The 19,521-nt window shown below is 37.9% G+C and overlaps 1 protein-coding gene across 1 annotated transcript in view; it reads left to right on the top strand.

Annotated features, from left to right (window-relative positions):
* Window positions 1-19,521, top strand: part of fgf11a (fibroblast growth factor 11a) — a 105,967-nt gene that overhangs the window by 37,575 nt on the left and 48,871 nt on the right. Inside the window, exon 2 of the mRNA XM_041984412.1 lies at window positions 19,280-19,390. Within this exon, the coding sequence (XP_041840346.1) occupies window positions 19,280-19,390 (111 nt within the window). The remainder of the gene's footprint in view (window positions 1-19,279; window positions 19,391-19,521) is intronic.

Raw genomic sequence — 19,521 nt, 5'->3', positions numbered from 1 at the left:
CAGAGACATACAGTATGTTGCACATGGGCTCTTCTTCTTGCTCTGCATCAGTCTAATGCTGAAGCATGAGTTGGGTTTATTTTGTGCCTCGTGGAAAATAAAGGCAAACGTTTGTGTCTGTGCAGCTAAATTATGTATTATTGTCATGTCACGTGGCATGGTTTTAACAGTAATGTGTTTTAGAGAGAGCGCTCTGTTTTACAACCCCAAACTATTCTGTTTTTTTATGCATGTTTCATCCAACTCAGGACTATGAGGGGGCTGGAGCCTTTCCTTGCTCCTAATCAGGCAGGAGGCTGGTACACCCTAGACAGGGACCATCACAGGCCCAACACAGACACCATCCTCTCAGTGTCAATTTTGAACCTGTGATGTATGTTTTTGGACTTTTGGAAAAAGGCAAATCACATATGCAGGGAGAACATGTGCACTCCCCACATTAAGGCCTGAACTCAAACCAGGAACCCTCTTGTGCAGCAACAGCACTAACCACCACATCTTTATCCAGCCCAACTTTTAAGCCAGATGTTACTAATCCCTTGGTTATAGAAATATTACCATGCAGCAAAGGCCTTAAATTTTACTAGGTTAGATGCTGTTTCCATTCTCCCTAAACAGCTCCCTATGAGTGACCAGGCAAAAAAAAAAAAAAAAAAAAAAAAAAAAAAAAATCTCAAATAATTGTTTTTCTTTTTTTCTTTTTTTTGTATCAGTTGAAGTTTTTATCAATTTTCACCATTTCTAGTCACCTTTTTCTTATTCACATTTCCACTGTCTTATCATCAGTCATTTCTAAAGACTCTAAAAATGAGAGCAATGCATGGAAACAGCTGCAGTCTGTGTTAGACAAGTTCCTTTAAAAAACAGAAAAAAGGAAAAAAAAAAAAAAACCCTTATGTGTTGAAAGATAAACTGTGGTTATTTTTTGTAGTCTGTGCTAAAAGCTCAACAGTTTCACTATTTTATTAGCAAGAGTTGTAAACTTTGAGGATATAGACAATTTGCGACTTTGGTGTTATTTCTTTCACATTTTCACGTACAATATTTATCTCCAGCACTTGCGTTACTGTGAGTTATGGCATAAAATGCTTTAAGTGTCACCCAGAGAGTCTCTATAGACAGAAAATTGGCTCATATTTGCCTCTTATGCCTCTTAAGGGAATATTGCTATTTATCTCTGTATAAGTCAGCACTTACCAGAAAGAAAAAGTATGGCATGATGTTAAAAAGCTGCAAAATGTAACATGTTGTTAAGAAAGTGAACTGGAGTGGCAATAAACCAAGGAGGGAAGGAAAGTTGGGGAGGTTTTTCGAGCAGAGAAAGATAGAGATCATGTTGATGAAGAGAGAAACAGTGTGTGGGTGGAAAGTTTGGTTCTTGGCCATTGACTCTTTTCAATGTTACAACACAAGGGCCATTGGTGATTGATCTCTCCACTCACCTCCCACCCTTCTCTCCCTGTGTGATCAGCTTCTGCTTCTTTGTCTCTTGCTGATTCACTGGCTTGCCTTCCTCCCCTCCCTTTGCAAATGTTTTCAGATAGTTTATCTCTATCTCTGACCTGTTTCTCTCCCTTCATTTTTCCTTTACTTCCCTTCTTTATTTTCCTCCCCTTGTACCTGTGTTCAGCTCTCTGCTACTAACTCTACTGTTTCCACATTTTTTCTTCCTCATATTTCATCACCCTCACTTCTTTTTCCACCTGATTCAAAATTTTCATCTTTTTACCAGCTTCTCCTCCTTTTTCCACAGGATTTTTTTTTCCTCAATCCTTTGTCCTCATAATTATCCACCATCAAACAGTCTCATTCAGTTTTCTTTTTCCACTCTTTCCTCCATCTGCCCTTCTTCCTTCCACCTTGCAGTCCTAGATACCCAGTTTTTAAAGACCTGATCCCTCCTTGTCCACTGCACGCTTCTCCTTGTCCTTCCTCCCTCCTCCTCAGGTTATATTAGGTCCTAGTATGGATCTGCAGAGGGAGGGTAGAGTCTGTCTGGTGATCGTTACTGTAATTAACATGAGTCACAAGGGGTCCTGGGATTCTGAAAACCTCTGAATGGGTTGACTCACACAGCTTTCTACTTCTGTCTTTTCCTCCTTCAACCAGGTCTCTGCAATGATGTTGCAACACTAACGTTCATAATGATCAAACAACACCAGAAAACTATTTAACAAGGACTTGAAATAAAAAGTAATTATAGGAAAGAAAACTATTTATGTTAATGTTTAATTGCTTTTGATGACAAAATGTCATGTTAATGTGTATCATTTGTACATATTACCAGAACAAAATGATGTAGGATCCTGTTCACATGGTGACAAGGAAGAAAGTGGGGGAATTATTTGTTGTGGATGCTGTTTTGTTAGATGTTACTGTTCTTGCATTTATCATTACATAATGCAAGAACAGTAAATGTCACATGATTTGACCTTTACAAGAAGCCAATATGTGAAGAGGTGGCTTGAATTCATGAGAGGGGGAAGGCAGAAACCATGAATGCACATCAGTGTGGCTTCCTAAATGAAAATCACTGATGAAGAACAAGCAACTTCAGAGTTATACTGAAGTTACTCAGTTTCTCCTTTACAGATCATTGAGCCAAGGCGGAGGCGACTTGAGATAGCTGTTGCCTCCATCTTAACAGTTAGATTTAAGTAATTGTTGCACGTAGTCCCTTAATGCACTACTTTAAAGAAGTCGGAAGGACCTAGATGCAGACTGACAAAGATTTAATATTAACAAAAATAATATTGTGTGTTTATTAACATCTAATAAACACACATGATAAACTGGCACAGGACAAAGGAAAACTGCTTGACAGAACTAATTTCAAATAAGAAGCAGGTGTGACAAACAGGGAGCTGGAAGTAAAGCAAACAGAATACACAAAGGGGCAAACTGAGACAGAACTTATAATGACAAGACTAGAAACTAAGACTAATAGAACTAAAAACCCTAAGACATGACATCTATCTTTCACCTCATCTCTTCCCTGATCTCTCTCCAGTCAGTAAAAGTCAGTACAATGTGACGTCCTCTTGCATGTCTTTGCTGTGTGTACAACATGGTCAGTGTGTTGACATGTGATGTAAAGCAAACCTATCCTGCAAGAAAAAGTTGTAAAGTGTGGTTTCTCTGCCTCAGGATGAACCAGGGCAACGATTGTTCCACTAATGTGCCTAATGAATGTCAATGTGCCATCAAAATAAGTCAGAAGCACAGAGAACTACAGCCTTTAAGTTGGTTTGTAAATAAATCATCACATCATCTGTAATTATGATTGTTCCTGACAAAAGATTTATTTTATTATTTCACATATCTTCCTGGGAAAGTAAAATATGTTGTTTTGTTTTTTTTTTTTCCTTTTTTTTTCTTTTTTTTTTTTTTTTTTTGGTTTTTGGGGTCCATCCAACTCCACCTGGATCATCCAGCAAAAAAAAAAAAAAAAAAAGCTTGATGCTTTTATATAAAAAGTTGCAGCATGGTAGCTTAAAGTTAAATTGTTTTGTGCCCTTTTTATAACTCCAACCTCCAAATTCCTTCTTATGCTTGATATAACACATCATACTTCATTCATTCATTTAAATCATGTTGGACCTATTTTAAGAAAATTTGTAATTACTTGATAATAATGGGTTGGATCAAACTTCTTTAGGCATTATACGGCCTCAGGTGGTTTTACACCAGGTGCAGATTTCAGCTTCGGTAAAAGTTAAATATATTCATTTGTGCAATGGTAAGGCTTTATTGAAGGAAGCTTGGTTTCTCTTTAATAGGATGTGATATACAGTTTTTCAACATAAGAAAAAACAAACAAAAAAAAACCCCATAAAATTTAAAGATAACAATTTCTAGTTTAACTGTCAACCTTTTGGTGCCTTTTGAGTTCTTGTTCATTTGCATTTGGCAGTAAATTCTTACTAGAATCACCTTCAGTGGCATTTGAGGGTCCCTGCTTCCGTAGTGTAAGTTCTCTTACTTTTCAGCAGTAATGTCTGCTGTTAAAAAACACTGATCCTTTTTGTTGTTTTTAATGAAAATGATGACAGCAGCGTTACAATCATCGCACAATGTAACGTGATAATGAAACACAGTGTAACTTTAGAACTGTTAGAAAAATATCTGTTAGCTGGTGTGATATCGCCCCACAGCAACTTGTGACATTTAGAAGGTTGAAATTGTTTTATAATCTTTGAATTTGTGGTGTTTTTTGTTCTGCACTTCATTGTTTTATAGCAAAACACAACAACCCCATCAAGGGTATTATCTCCCAGCCACCCTCTCCCCATTGTTGCTCTTCTCTTGATTTATGTCTACTGTCTTTGTCTCACTCTTTCTCCTTCTCGTCCCATTTTCAATCTCGTTCTTTATCCTTGGTCTTTATCTTCCTCTCCATATTCCCTCTCTCACTCATTCTGTGAGACAGCTGCTTTTGTTTTTATCTCCCACTTCACTTCCTCTCTCTCTTACTTAATCAATGTGCCACTCGTTCAAGTTTTGAATCATTGAGCTTTCAAAAACATGGTAAACAAGTTCACCTGCTTTCTTACTCTGATCTGTATGTGTGTGTGTTGAATCACTTATTATAGGTGTTTGCTGTTTCCCAGTAACATTTTCTTCAATGTTTGCTGATGATGTGTTCAGGTGAAGTTCTTTGCAGATTCTGAGTTGGTCCCAAAGCTGAGTAACCACAGTACATAACTTTTTAATCTGGAATGCCACACAATGTTGAAGCTGAGATTCCCTTCACATGCTAGAGAATCTTGGCCGCATGCTTGGAACGTGCATCGTGAATGATTCAGCAAAGAAAGAGAAAAAGGCAGTATCGGAGGAAGAAAATAAAAGAGAGAGAAAGAGACAGAACTAGAGACAAGACTGTCTTTTACTGGCTGGAGAGAGCTCATAGTACAGATAGGCTGCAAGCTGGGTGCTGAATTAGCCGACAATATGCGGGAAAATTGCAGAAGTTCTGTAGTGCATCTTTAAAAAAATAGCAAAAGTACTAAGTGAACAATGAGGCAGGCGTAGGTGGTGATCCTGAACTCTCCATCACTGCTGCAGAATTAGTCAACATAACACTAACCATAGTATCTAATGAACCTTCAGTTTTTAGTCGGCATGCTGCACTAGAATCTCCATGATATGCTGTTGGCTCTACTGGTGTGTTGCCATGTCTGTGTGGTGCTGCATTTTGGTTTAACATGACAGTATTTTTGTTGTCCCTTCACAAATGAACATCTGGTATCTAGGGAAGATGCATTTCACGGTAAAGCTAGAACTTGCAGGTTAGCTAGCCTTGCTTCACCTTGTTAGTCCAAGACTATTGTATCATTGCTCTAAAAATCCTGAGCAGAAAAGCAATTAAAAAATACGGTTTAACTCAAAACCCACAATCCAGTAAAACAGTTATCAGCCTTTTAACATGTTGTAAGCAAATTTTACAACTTGTTTCCATGCAAATCTCTGAAATAGCTTTATTCTGACTTTGAGCTTTCACGCTGTGCAGTTTTCACGTTTCTGTTTATATAATAGCTTCAAAGCAATTCATACTTAAAGCATAATGTTGTCATATCAATGCAAAAGCATATAGAGAGGATTATGGCCAACAATTTCTGAAGCCATCTGAAGTTATTTTTCTTCTCAGCACTAAAGATGTCCACTGTTTTTTGTGTGGAAGCATTGATTTCTTTTCTGACAAATCAGAATAAGATTTTTTACATGTGCTGACTCAATCTTCCCACATGGAGCAGTTTTTTTTTTCCAGGATTTGCTGTTCATCACGCCTTCACCAGCCTCTGTGAGTTTTCAGTTTTCTTTTGTCATTTTAATTACAGCCAAAGACACGTCTGATCTAGGAGTCAGGTAAACTTTCAGCACCACTGCCCTTTATCACTTTCATCAGTATTGATTTTCCTAAAAGCTGAAGCTGGACTGCACTGAAAGAGGGAGGCAGAGAGAGAAAGAGAGAGAGAGACAGAGATTGAATGGGAAAAAGGCAGTTTGTTTTGAAGGCGTCCCACCCTTTTCTATCCCTGCATCCTATGAGGGATGAGGCTCCCGGCGGTTTGGAGATGATTGATGGTCTTTGTAAATATGGTCATTACCATATAGGCTCTCCCTGCCTTTATCCTCATTATTCACTGTCAGTTGGGGCCACCACGAACCCCAAATCTTATGCAAGTTAGCTGTGCACTTCATGTGAATGGGAAAATATAAAATTGTAGCAACTCAGAAGATGATTTTTCTCCCTGAATCCAGATAATTTTTTTTAAATTTTGGCAGGGCTGTAAATGCAAGAAATGATCTTTACATCTCATACTTCACTTGTTCTCATTTTAGTACAGAATATGTTATTGCTTTTGTGGCTGCAATAAATGAAAGATGAAATACTAGCAGTGGTAAAATCCATATGTCAATGGATTAATAGCTTGAGGCTCTAACGCAAGTGGTGAGAAAGACAATATTAGAGTCAGTGGGGAGTAACAAGCTTATTAACTTTGGAGAGGGAGAGAGAAAAGAAGAGTTTCTGGGACCAGTGTGCAGAAGCGTGGCATGTTAAGCAGCAGAAACCAAGCAGGAATTTGCCAACGGTGCTTTATTTGATAAAGGCAAATTAGACTGGAATGACCTTTGCCAGCTGGCTGATGAGGGGACCAAGATGGCTGGATATTTAGACAAAATATGCATGAAACAATTACAGTAAGAAAGCGCAGAAGAGCTGAATATACAAAGATGCACGCATGTCCTTGTGTCCTGCAGTGGCAACAGTAAAGACACAGATCAGAAAGACTTAGCTTTTTTACTGCATGAACAGCATGCAGCTGTAAATTACTGCTGCTCTGCTGCTCAGGCTCAAGGAGTAATTACTTGAAAAATTCAACTGTGCTTTGTTTCCTCCTGTCACGCAGCACAAAGAACAATCTGTCAGCCAGCTGACTTGAGTTACAGTAGTTGTCTCAGGTACAATATAACTATTCAGTTCCACTTGGCAGCTTGGAGATTGGATAGAAAACAACCTCAGCAGCAGTGTTACTTTTGGCAGCTAATGTTGATCTTGTTGTAGTCCTTTGACAAAGGTGTATCATAGTTTTAATCCCTGTTGAAGTATTTCTTTCTCTTTGTTTTGGTGGAAATTTTTATTCTTATAATATCAATGTGACCTTGTCCTGCAGTAAATCTGAATTTTCCTAAAGAATCCAGTGACTGTAGCATTTTCAGAGTTTGGCTGTTTGACAGAAACTGTTCTGTCTGTTGTTCCTGCTCATAAATACGAACACTACCCTTGGCTCTGTCATTGTCTGTCTTTAGCCAGATAGTTCAAGCAGCTTATTTTGAGTACTTTTATCCCTACGAAACAGCTGGTATTTGTTTTTAAAAAGAAAAGATAAAATACACTAAAATAATGTGACTTAAAAATGCCAAATAGCTGATATCCTGTGCAGTATTCCATTTACTGAATGTAAGATAATAATCTAAAACTATAGTGCAAGCCAAGTAACTAGATAAATTTTCAGAAGTACTTTTAAGTATGGAAAGAAGATTGTGTGTTTAAGATCATTTATTGATGAAGTACCTGCTTAAGAGAGTAGAGGGCTACACTTTAAAATTAAAGTTGCTACCTGTGATACAGTACGTTGCCCAGTAACTCAGATTGTGAGCACAAAAAAGGGAATAGAGGATTTGGTCTAAAGCCAAAGTTTTCCTCATTTCACATTATGCAATCGATAAAAAAAAAAGAACGAAGAACAAAAGAAAAATCTCTTTAAGCCTTTTTATTTCAATAAATCCAAAAGGAAACATTCTATCGAAAAAGGCTTCTCACTGCATCAAGATCCAGTAGAAATCAGTGCTGCAATAAGGCCCACTCTCATTTTACCTCTTGCCCCTACCACTTAGCCCTAACCCTTCACGCCAACGGCTGTGGTGTCCCGATTCTTTCAGGGACAGAGCTGAAAGGGCCACTTGACCTTTTAATCTAACATTTTTTTACAAGCACACTCCACAAAAGACTCATTAGAAATGTCCACCTCAGTATCAACTCACATTTTTTATTAACATGATCATGTTACGTCTTTATAATTTGCATGGGTTAGTTCAATAAATAAATAAGTCCCTAATATTAAACATGCCTATTAGCATGGGGCTAATTACAGCACATTTGTTTGCTATATGTCATATATTCCAGAAAATGATCCACCAGCATTCCGAGCTTCTAAGGATGTTTTCATTTCCTTGCATGTCTCAGATCTACTGCAGACATTCACAAAAAGATGCCTGTAGCACAGGCTGTATGCTAACAGGTAGTTAACCCATCGGTGCCTGTTGTCGCAAATTTACGACAAACCCCCTCTGGCCTTTGTTTCTTTTATTTCTTTTTATCAAACTAATTTATTTAATCTATTTGCTTTTATAGACTCTTATATATGTATAATTTTCATTTCTTTTTTCTGATTTTTTCCGCCTGTATTTATTCTGTTTGGTTTTATTTGGTTCAATTGTAAGTAAATTCAGGCATTAAGGGATCAAGTCAAGCTAGGTTAAAGTTTGACCTGGCCATGTAATTGTCCTTGTCCTTTTATACATGCACAGGAAGGAAATTAAGTTGTCGATTGAACAATGTTAGACGCTGTGATGCCAGCTGGTGATGTGCCCCATGTCATGATTTTAGTGTTGGGCTTCTTTGAGTGGAGCTTTTGTGTCACAGACCAAAGCGACTGTTAAAATAATTTAGCTGGTGGCAAATTGAAAGTTTTACAGCTTTGAACATTTTGTAAATGCTGTGCGCTCCACTGATATGCATCTTATCCCCTTGGGGGTATTAGTTGCTACTGACTTTTTCTTAGAATAGGAAGTCGTGTACAGTTTTCTGTTATTCATGTTCTGTTATTTCTGAGCCAAAATTGATTATAAAACTTTGATTTTGTACAGTTTTGTTTTGCATGTTTATGTCGCATTTTAAAGACAAAGGTTTTGGTCTGACAGACACAAAAAATAGCTTTTTCCTTGTATAATGTAATCGTGGTAACTGTTGTGCCACATTTGTAATGACCCTAAAAACATAGTTGTTACTGGACACTACTGTTAGTTCATGCTTAGCCTCAAGCATGCCAAAGGTAAGAACACTACCACCAACACTGAGAAAGGATTTTATCAATTCAGCCTTGTATCAGTGCTACATTCCAGTTTTAAAAAAATAATTAGTGTAGTAAAAGAAAAAAAAAAAAAAAAAATCTGCATTCAATAATGTTTGAGCCTATCAACAAATCATGATATTATCATGTTTGTTATCAACATGATACTAATTTTCTATTCTTTAAATATAACTATTATGGCCAATTTCAATGCAATGCTTTACATTGGCATGGTTGTTAAGCAATTCGTCCACTAAAGTACAGAGCAGAGTTCCCCGTTCACCTCTGAGTTCTGCCGTCAGCTTTAATAGTAATATAAAAAACAAGCATGGCGATAATGGAGGAGATCATAATAATGTACATTTTCAGAAAGAGTACAGCAGTGGTCTATTAATCAAATATATTGTGGCTTTCTCTTCTTCTTTTTCTTTCACTGGCTTCCCCAACAGTTTCTGGTGGTACTGCTTCTTTGTTGAGTTTTTTAATGCATCTACAAACTCTCAAAAAATGTACAGAAATGATATATTCAGAGGATGGACAGAGGGCTCCGTCTGTAAGGAAATTAATGTAACATTGAGCAAAGATGAGCCCTTAAAGCAAAACTATAGGTTTCTATCTTGAAACTCTGAGCTTCTGACTCATTTTAGTGGCAATCTGACATTCATCCTGCACATTTTTAGGGTCATTGTTGCCCTGCAGCATCCCAAGGCTGAGAAACCATACTTCACAACTCTTTTTCTCAGCTCAGAGCATCACATGACAGCTGCATTTTGCTGTACGGGACTGTGTCACACGCCAGTCTAGCAGCTGTGTACATTGTCTGGCGTTGCATTGTTATAAATCACTCATGGAAGTTCTTCATCTGATCTCCCTTTTGTCATTTATTTCAACATTTGACAGAAAACATCTCAGCTTTCTCTCACAGCTCTCACAGTAAGCAGCTCCAAAGACAAGAAACAAACAAAAACGGAAAGTTTAGCTAGCTGCCACATGTTTATCATACTCATGCAATAGGTTTAAAAAAACGTGCTGACCACACAATTGTATTATTCACCCCTCATCAAATGAACAGACTGGGGGGCAGTTGTTAAATGTTAAATTCTCTGTCCAAAAGCAAACTTTATGCTAGACTCATAACAGAGCTTCTTACAACACAACTTATCACAAGGACAGCTATCAAAAGACTGAGGGAGGGGTATTTCCACGATCTGCCAGACTTGTGCTTCTCCCAAAGCTGCCCCCATGGAAAATGTTTTTGTACATCAAATAAAGCAGTACACAAAAATCCATGAATGGCAAGTGGAGTCTTTTATCTTTTTATGCCAACAACTGGACACCAACATATTGACTGTTCTGAGCATGCACCGTAGCTGATTCATCAACAAAATGACATTATTGGAGGAAGTGAGGAAAACAAAAAGAGAAAGTGGCAGAGCAAGAGATAAGACGAGGGTCAACATCAGACTTTAACTGGCTGGAGAGAGTTCAGAGAAGAATTCCGAATTATCCTTCGTTAGAGGGACAAAGTACAGAAAAATCTTCAGTAATGCCGCTTTAAATGAGAAAGGGGTCAATTGAACTTATGGGGTATATGGAGGTAAACTATGAAATTAGCTCGAGCCTCTATTTTTTTAAATTGTCTTGATGTTCAATTTTTGTTAAAATCCTATTACGTGTGTTTAAGATTCAACTGTGTGGTTTGCTTGAGTATAGCTTTAGATGCATGTGGTGAAAAGGATGATCATGTAAAATCACATTACTCATTACTGCTATAACAATTGTCAGAGTATTTAGGTTGCATCAGCATCTTGAGTGCTGAGATGCATAAAGCTGCTGACTCTCTCCCAGTATGGTCTCGAAGTTTTAATCCGACAAAGAACTGAAACAGTCTGTAAACTACAATGACCATAATTCATCAGTGGTGTTGCACAACTGAGCTCCTTAGAGTCTGATCGCACTGCTGCTGACACAGACTGAGCAGAGAGCATTAACAAAGACACCACGATAAACAGATGGAAGTATAATAATCAGCTATCACCGCGGTGCCGTCAGGTTCAACTGGTCTGACAGCTCGTTAAATGACACATCAGTGGCACGGCGTCCCAGTGTGGCTGAAGGGAATGGAGTACCTGTGGGAAACACATTTAAATGCTCTGTGGTGAAGGCATTTACTCTCATTTGTCCTCCTCTTCATTCTCTTTATCAAATCTGCCTCTATACTTTAAATTCTTCACCCTGCCTTCTCCTTTTTTCGTCTGAGTGACAGTCTGTCACTCAGCAGTCTCCGCTGCTACTGAGCAATGCTTTTCTTCCTCCCTCCCTTTCTCACTGCATCAGTTCCTCACTATTCAAAAAAAAAGAGCAAAAGTAAGGGCTTCCTTGCAGATTAGGTATGCAGTTTTTTGGGATGAGATGTGAGAAAAGCTTGAGGGAAGGGAGGGCAAGGAAGGGAAGGAAAGCAGAGAAAGAGGAAATGAGGAAACAAAAGGAGGGGGCAAAGCAAGAGAAAGAAAATTAGGCATGGCTGAAGGAGAGAGAGATCATACAGAGAACAGAAGAAAAGTAAAACCGAGGGGAAAATTTTAAGAAACCCTGAACTGGTTTTATTAACCTATTAAAAAATTTTGGCAAAGCACCAACGGAGGAAATCGAGATAGAAATCTGGCTAGTTTATGTTAATATCTGAAATGATGGGGAAAATAAACACAATAATCTGAGGATATTTATCAGTTGAGGGTTATAGTGAGTAATCTCCAGTTACACTGTACATTCAATGTCACTAACAATTTACTTTAATAGAAACTGTTAGACTTCATGACGTTTATAATCATAAATAAGGAATGTACTGGTTCTAATTTGCTGTTTGGTACAGATCTTGATCAAGGTCCAGACTTTGATTTTATTATATTAAATAATTCATCCTTCCATTATCTATACATGCTGATTCTAATTCAGGGATGCAAGTGGGGGACGGAGCCTGTCCCAGTGGCTACTAGGCAAAAGGCAGGGAACTTTCTAGACAGGTCACCAGTCCATCTAAGGGCCAATGGAGAAAGACAAATAACTACTGCCGCTCATGCTCACTCATGGGGAGAACAATAACAAGTAGTGAGTTTAAAGCTTGCTGAATATGCTTGTTTGGCTTTTGAGTTACCTGGGTAACCAAACAACCTTGTTCAGCATGACTTTGATAATAGGACTTTCTGTAAATGCATTTTTTGATGAAGTGGTCATATTAGCACAGTTCTTAAGTAAGAGATGTGCAACTCCTGTCTTTGAGGGCTGTAGTCTTGCAGGTTTTAGATGTTCCCCTGCTCCAACACACTGGATTTGATATAAGTGGCTCTGATGTCAAGTTCTTCCCAAGTATGTTGACCCATTAATCTAATTCAGCTGTACTGGAACAAGAAACATCCAAAACTTACAGGATTGAAGGTCTTGAGGAGCAACTTTCTCCATTCCTGTCTTAGGTTCTTCTGATTCGCGTATGCACTAATCAGTCTTTGTTAACCCTTTCCTAAAGCTGAGTGGCCCTTTAACTTTTTCACAAAACAGTCATACCTATTGTTGCATGGACCCTACAAAACCTCTCAAGTTATACTCAAGTTAATGCTTCTGGCACCAAACCATCTATTGCAGATTCTTTAAGTCCTATAGACTACGAGGCAGAGTCATAGATGCACAGGTGTATCCTGCTGCTTTGTCCACTTGATTTAAACGACAGTCAGGCCTAGTCTCCTCTTTTGTTGCTCTGTAGTTTAGTGCTGAGCTTAGCATGGACACTCCAACTGGGCTGATTTTACACAGCTTGATACATAACATACCTTCATGCAATTCAGTCAGAGACATCATTAGTGTTTTCACCAATTCAGTCGGATCAGACAGCATATGAAATGCTCCATGTGCACCATTGACTTTGTTTCACTCATTTTTCTTCCTAGGACCACTTTTGTCCATTTGAAGATCAATTTGAAGATGATAATGATGTAAAATGCAATAGCTCTGATGACTATGGTGGCCGGGAAGTGCAAAACAATATTACATCGAATGAAACAATTTTCCATTGTTGTGATACACATTTACATCATAGAAACCATGTTTACATGTACAAAAGTACAATGCCAAAACACTTTTACCAAGGACAAAACAACTTTAAATCTCAGAAAAAAAAAAAACTGTATAAAACGTGAAACACTTTTACAATCCTTGATGCAAATTTGATGCACATTTTTACAAAGTTCTGAATACATTGCACTTTTACCAACGACAAAGCAACTTTACACTGAAACACTTTTACAAGCTCAGGAAGCACAATTACAAAGATATGACCCGGCTGATGTTTCACCAAAATCTGTAACCCACCCAAATCTGTTACCGCAGGGGGATGATGCACATGATGTCAGTCTGTGTATGTCTTAGAAGACCAGCAAAGTCTTGAAAACATTTGTATTAAAGTCTGAGTTCGTCATAATGCAGGTGCAGTAACGCATTCTGATGGCTATTGGAAGTGATGACTGATGTCACCCCTTTAGTCTGGACTCTTCTAACATAACGTGACCCTCACATAGTCATGATCACAGAGGTCACCATTTCTGGTTTTATAACACTAACTGCTCCCCAACTGTCATCTGACATTAGGCAGCCAGAGAGTTCAGGGTGACTTTAATGGTTCTGATGAGTGAACTTAATTGCACTCTTTATTAAGGTCAATCTATAATTGGCATTAAATGACAATGGGATTATGAGCACAAATCCTCCACTCACACACCACCACATGCTCTTGTGATGTAGGATATGTTTCATAAAAACCTTTCATCTGTTTATTAAAGCTATCATATTCCAACAATACCAAAGTTTACATTTTGGTATATTTTTAAGCATAAAAAACAAAACAAAACAGAAAAAACAAACAAACAAACAAAAAAAAAAACAGTGTTCATGGTCTGTTTTAGCATGCGTGTAATATGTACTGGGCTGTGCAGAGTTCTTCAGAAGGGCTGATGCTAAGACTTAAACCATGAAGAGTAAAATTTTAAAATTCCTCTAGCTTCAGTGTTTTATGGTATTTGTTCCCAGCTGGCTCCCTGTTTCATTACAGTTTTAATTTCTGTCCCCTGCTTTGCTTGTCCCTGTGCAGTCTCACTTTGTTTAGTCTCAGTATCTCCCTCTTTCACCCTGTAGTGGGTCTCAATCATCCCCTCTGACCCTTCACTTGCACAATCTGCTACTGCAGGAGTATTTCAAAATTATATTAACTAATATAAACAACCCCTGTTGTAAACAATACAATCCACCCATCCCTGATGTTATCATTTAAATTAATCTATAGAAAATAATACAATTTCTATTTTTATTTTTAAATGAATACCTTTGCAATATGTACATGTGTTGCTCTTATTTGTGCTCCTTCTCAGCAGGGCTGGAGATGTTAGATCATGGAGCTCCTTGAGTGTTTGAGTCACCTCTTTTCGAGGCATCTTTGCATTGCAGCAGAAAAAAAAGACATTAGCACCTTACTTCTTTTCTAAGTGGAAAACCAAACTGAAGAATTCATTTAAGCTTACAGAGCACCAGCTTGTAGCCTGAGCAGCAATAGTGCAGCTAAAGCTGAAAACTGAAGGCTGCTTGAGAATGACAGAATGTGCCAGCTCAATTAAAAAAAAAAAAAAAGGTGCACTTAATAATGCAGGACAATGATGGTATTGCTCTGTTTGTCATCATCGGCTATGCTGAAGCATGTCATGGATGACGCTGGGTAACAGGTCCTCTAACAACATGAACTCAGAGATGGCATGAGCTTATGATTCATATGATTATGAATTTGCTCTAAATAAAATGTCTAAAGTTTATTTAGAGCAAATTTATAATCAAGCTCCAACTATGAAGGTCTTGACAAAACCAATAATTAATGCTTTATTTACTTATTTATTTTTATTTTTCTTAAAAGAAAATGTTCTTAAAAGGCCAGAGGGGCAGTTGTCCATTCAGCTACCCTCTTTCTAAAGTCTTGTCCTTGAGACCTGCAGACCTGTTGATTTCAATATTGATATTGTCATTAATTTAGTTGGATTTATTAATTAATTAAATGAGAAATACTTTTATTAATCCCCTGAAAGGAAAAATATAATGTTGTAGTAGTTAGAAAAAAAAGAATAAGATAATAATTTTTATTTTTTTATTTATTTATTTATTTATTTATTTATTTATTTATTTATTTATTTATTTATTTATTACCTGACCACAGTTTTCAAAACTTTTCAAAATAAATTTGCTTAAGGGTTACTTTGTAATTTTTAGTAGAAAAGGTATGCCACACAAGAACATTTACATTTTAACTAAAAAATAAATAAATAAATAAAAACCTTAAAAAAAAAAATCAACTCAACAAGTTAGTTTAAAGGTCCCATATTCTACATTTTTTTCAACAACTTCATACGGTTGTCAGAGGTCCAACAACATTGTTTTCAGAGCCTATTACCCCAAATTTAACCTTTGTCCTTAATTTCAGCCATTCCAAAGTGACTCTAGTGAGCTCTAACCAATACGGGCTGTTTCTGTGTCTGAACCTTAAAATATTCATGTGTGGTGCCTGTCCACGCCCCTCTCTGGGAGAGGATCCGGCTTTTGCTGGTGCCTGCTCTGTGATTTTAGAGGGCAGGCTCAACTAGCTGGAGGGAGGGGAGGGTCAATGGAAGTATCCACTGCTGGGGGCAGTGGTTATTTCCCTTCATAAGGTCACAAAGGGAAAGCTCTCAGACTCACCTGTTTTTAGCACACATTCACTAAAAAGTGAAGCAAACGAGAAAGGCAACAGAACGTTCTCATACACAGGCTACGAGGACACATATGACTGTTAGAAAACTTTTGGAGACTAAGTTTTGCATAATATGGGACCTTTAACTTGGGTAATTGAAATCACCTGGCATGAGCATGTTTTTGTGCTGTATGGCAAGGTTGAGGAATAGCTACCACCCTCCAGCTGTCTATGAGTGGAACTTTTCCCCCCTATCGCACTGCTCCTCACCTCCACCATCTGAACTGTCCATGGACTTGTGTACCTTAAATTTTCCAGCACTTTTACCCAAGTTTACACTGAATTTATTGTATGTATTGACAATGTCTGCCTGTGGGCTTTGTGTGGGGGTGTTCTATTCTCATATGTGCTCTCTGTACTTTGAAGAGAAGACCCAGAGAAAAATATATTCATTTTTTATTGCATGGAAGGTTAGACAAACATGCTGTTCAGGGTCAAAAGTGGACCCATCCAAGTGTTGAAGGCTGCGTTCACCCTGTACAGCCCATTAGTCCACCATAGAGGTAACACATTAAAAAGGACAATAATATCAGTGTGAAGGAAACTAATTGGTTGCACATTTAAAAGACAACAAGGTACACAAGAGAGGGAAGGATCTAAAGGCCACCACCAAAAAATCTATTTTTCCTCCAGATGGAGGTGTTGTTTCTTAGTTCATACCATGGAGGGAGCCTCCTCTTATCTCTCTGAGTCAAACTGAAAATCTAAACTTATAACTAAATGATTAGTAGAAATTTAAAAAAAAAAGAAAAAAAATACATATTTTGTTGTTAATCTCTTTTTATCTGTTTATCTGTCACACGTCCAACACAGTACACAGCAGTTGGCTCTGAGAGGAGACCACAAATATACGATTAAATGGACACCCTCCAATTCATATTATGTGTACTCTTTTACGTTTTGTGACCAGAATTGGAGAAAGGATGTCTTTATTTAGGAGACTAAGTGGAAAATCAGGAAATCGCTAAAGTGTATGAACTCCTGACTAAACCTTTTAACACACTATTAAAAGGTTTTTCTGTACTTTCAAAGGGGGGAATTGAATACATCCAGTTGGTTTTTCTCCACTGTGTTGTTCTGAGCTGGATGTATGCTGCGTGTGTCATTGACCACATTAGATTACACCCTCAAAATAAAAAAAATAAATAAAAAAATAAAAAAATACAACATCTAGCTGCAGGTGTCACTCACGGCAGATGCTGTGTGTACATGTGTGTGTTGATACTGTATCTTGGCTCTGCACCAGTAATCTTACATGCTTGTGTCCAAGAAGCACTTCCTTGGTTTTGAAAGCAAAGTAAGCAAACACAGAGGTGGAGTCTTGCTAAAGGTCAACACCAGATTGCTGCCAGTGTTTGTTGCTCGCCTCAGGCTTGCACCGTGGCTGATGTATTCTGCAGCACATGGCCTGGTGTGTGGTCTGAAGCTTAATTTGAGATTAACAGTCAGGGTATAACAGATTACCACACTCCACGTTTGACCTTCTGTGTCTACTCAGCCAGCGATGGATGGATGAGCTCTTATCTTTCTGTAGTTACTGCGACTCGGTCTCGGTGCAGAGGCCAGAGTCTGCCATGAAAAGCTCCTAAACATGTGTCACACTGTCAGCATGAAAGTGAGGATTACACACTAGAATTCTTTGGCTAATGCCCAAACATGATGATCGTCTTCAATTTAGTTATTCCTGAGGTTCACAGAAACATGTCTGCTTCTCTACCACAAATATGATCACACATTTTTAAGCCATAAAATTAAATATCACCTTCTCTAATGAGATATGGAGTCATGTAGCTGTCACCAATTAGAAAAAAATGAAATCTTTTAAACAGATGAGCTTGAACAGTGATAACTATCAACCTTTCTGGGGAACAAGACAAATACTGATAACTGAATTGTGCTAATTTTGATTACATCAGTTTTTCATTAAATTGTAACTGCAACCAAACTACAGATAAATAAATAATAAGGACAGATGAATAAGCTTAAGAACTCTTCAATAAACTTTGTTCAATGAAAATAAGGAGACTTGTTTGTGTTGACTCATTGATTAGTGGGTACTTCAGGGACAATTTAAATGAGTAGGCTTCTCTATTAGCATGTCTTGCTCTCTTATTCACACACACGCAAAGCTCCCTTCTGTCAACTGAGGGCCAATTGCCAGCTGTCCCATACTTCTCAGTCCTCATCCATATTTGATGCGTTTCATTAAAAGTTGATTGTGGAAACACTTAAGCATTCTGACATTCCTTCTGATCCACGATTTAGTCTTCCTCAGCACTTTGGAGCAAAAGAGACCTTTCAGTCCTGCATGAGTGGCCTCAAGGTACAAAATACAACACACAAGGTTAGACGTGCATGGCAACTTATCAGTATTATCTGTAGTGTTGGGTGCAGTGTATAGTAGTAAAAGATAAAATTGATTATTGGGTCACTGGAACAAAGAGGTGCCGCTGAGTAAATGACAAGCTGGTCAAATACAATTTGTCTTTCTGGCAGGGTTAAACAGAACAGGCTTGCTGTGAGTATTTGCTCTCTTACATGCAAGAGGTTTCCTGTTCTTGGTTTGAAAGGTGATTTAATTTTATTTTAAATTAACTTTACCTTCATATATATATATATATATATATATATATATATATATATATATATATATATATATATTACAATAAAGTTAAACTAGCCAGATTACTGTAATTAATTCACCCCTGTAGTGTGAAAGTAAACAAAAAATGTGCGGCAACTCAACTATTATCTGCAAGCTGCTGCAAAGAGCTAGCATCATGTTTGTTAGATGCTTTTTTGTACTGCATAGAGGCCAACCTTAAACTCAGTCTAGGTGAATGGAAATCTGGTAGGAAAAGGTAAAATAAAATCCCACAAGGGGGCTTTCCTTCAATGGATGACCTCAGTTCTTACAAAAACCTACACATGTTTGAATCACTCACCTGCTTGTAGATTGACAGGCAGCTACTTCAAACTCCTACAAGTGCAGAATTTGATATATGCCCGCACACACACATGCACACACACACACACACGCAAAAGCTTATTTCTCTTACTGGAACCTTTCTGAAAATAGATGCTTCTTTATAGCTGATTCTGAGATTCCATCATTTTGCTGAAACCCAAAGTCTTAGCAATACATAATACAGACAAACACACATGCTCACACACTATTTTGTTTGGCGATTTTGCTAAATAAATATTAGAAATGGCCTCTTGTTTAGTCTGTGTGTGCACTCACAGGTAGGAATTAAATATGTCACCTGACAAGTGTGTATGTGCATTCCCAGATGCTAAAGTGTGTGTTAAACCTGTGTTTGCTCTGCAGAGCCTCAGCTGAAGGGCATCGTCACGAGGCTCTACTGCAGGCACGGCTTCTACCTCCAGATGCTGCCAGATGGCACCATGGAAGGCACAAAGGACGAAAGCAGCTCCTTCTGTAAGTAAAAGAGCATTAACTCATAGACAATATAGTTTTCACAAGTGTTTATTTCCAGGCTTAGTCAGAGTGTGTCCCTCTGGGAGTTTTACTCTCCTCCGTTTCACCAGGACATTCAAAAAAGGAACTTC

Source organism: Melanotaenia boesemani, chromosome 5 (assembly GCF_017639745.1).
Source record: "Melanotaenia boesemani isolate fMelBoe1 chromosome 5, fMelBoe1.pri, whole genome shotgun sequence".
Lineage (NCBI taxonomy): Eukaryota > Metazoa > Chordata > Actinopteri > Atheriniformes > Melanotaeniidae > Melanotaenia > Melanotaenia boesemani.
The sequence above is the reverse complement of the archived record's forward strand: the minus strand, read 5'-3'. Positions and strand labels throughout refer to the sequence as shown.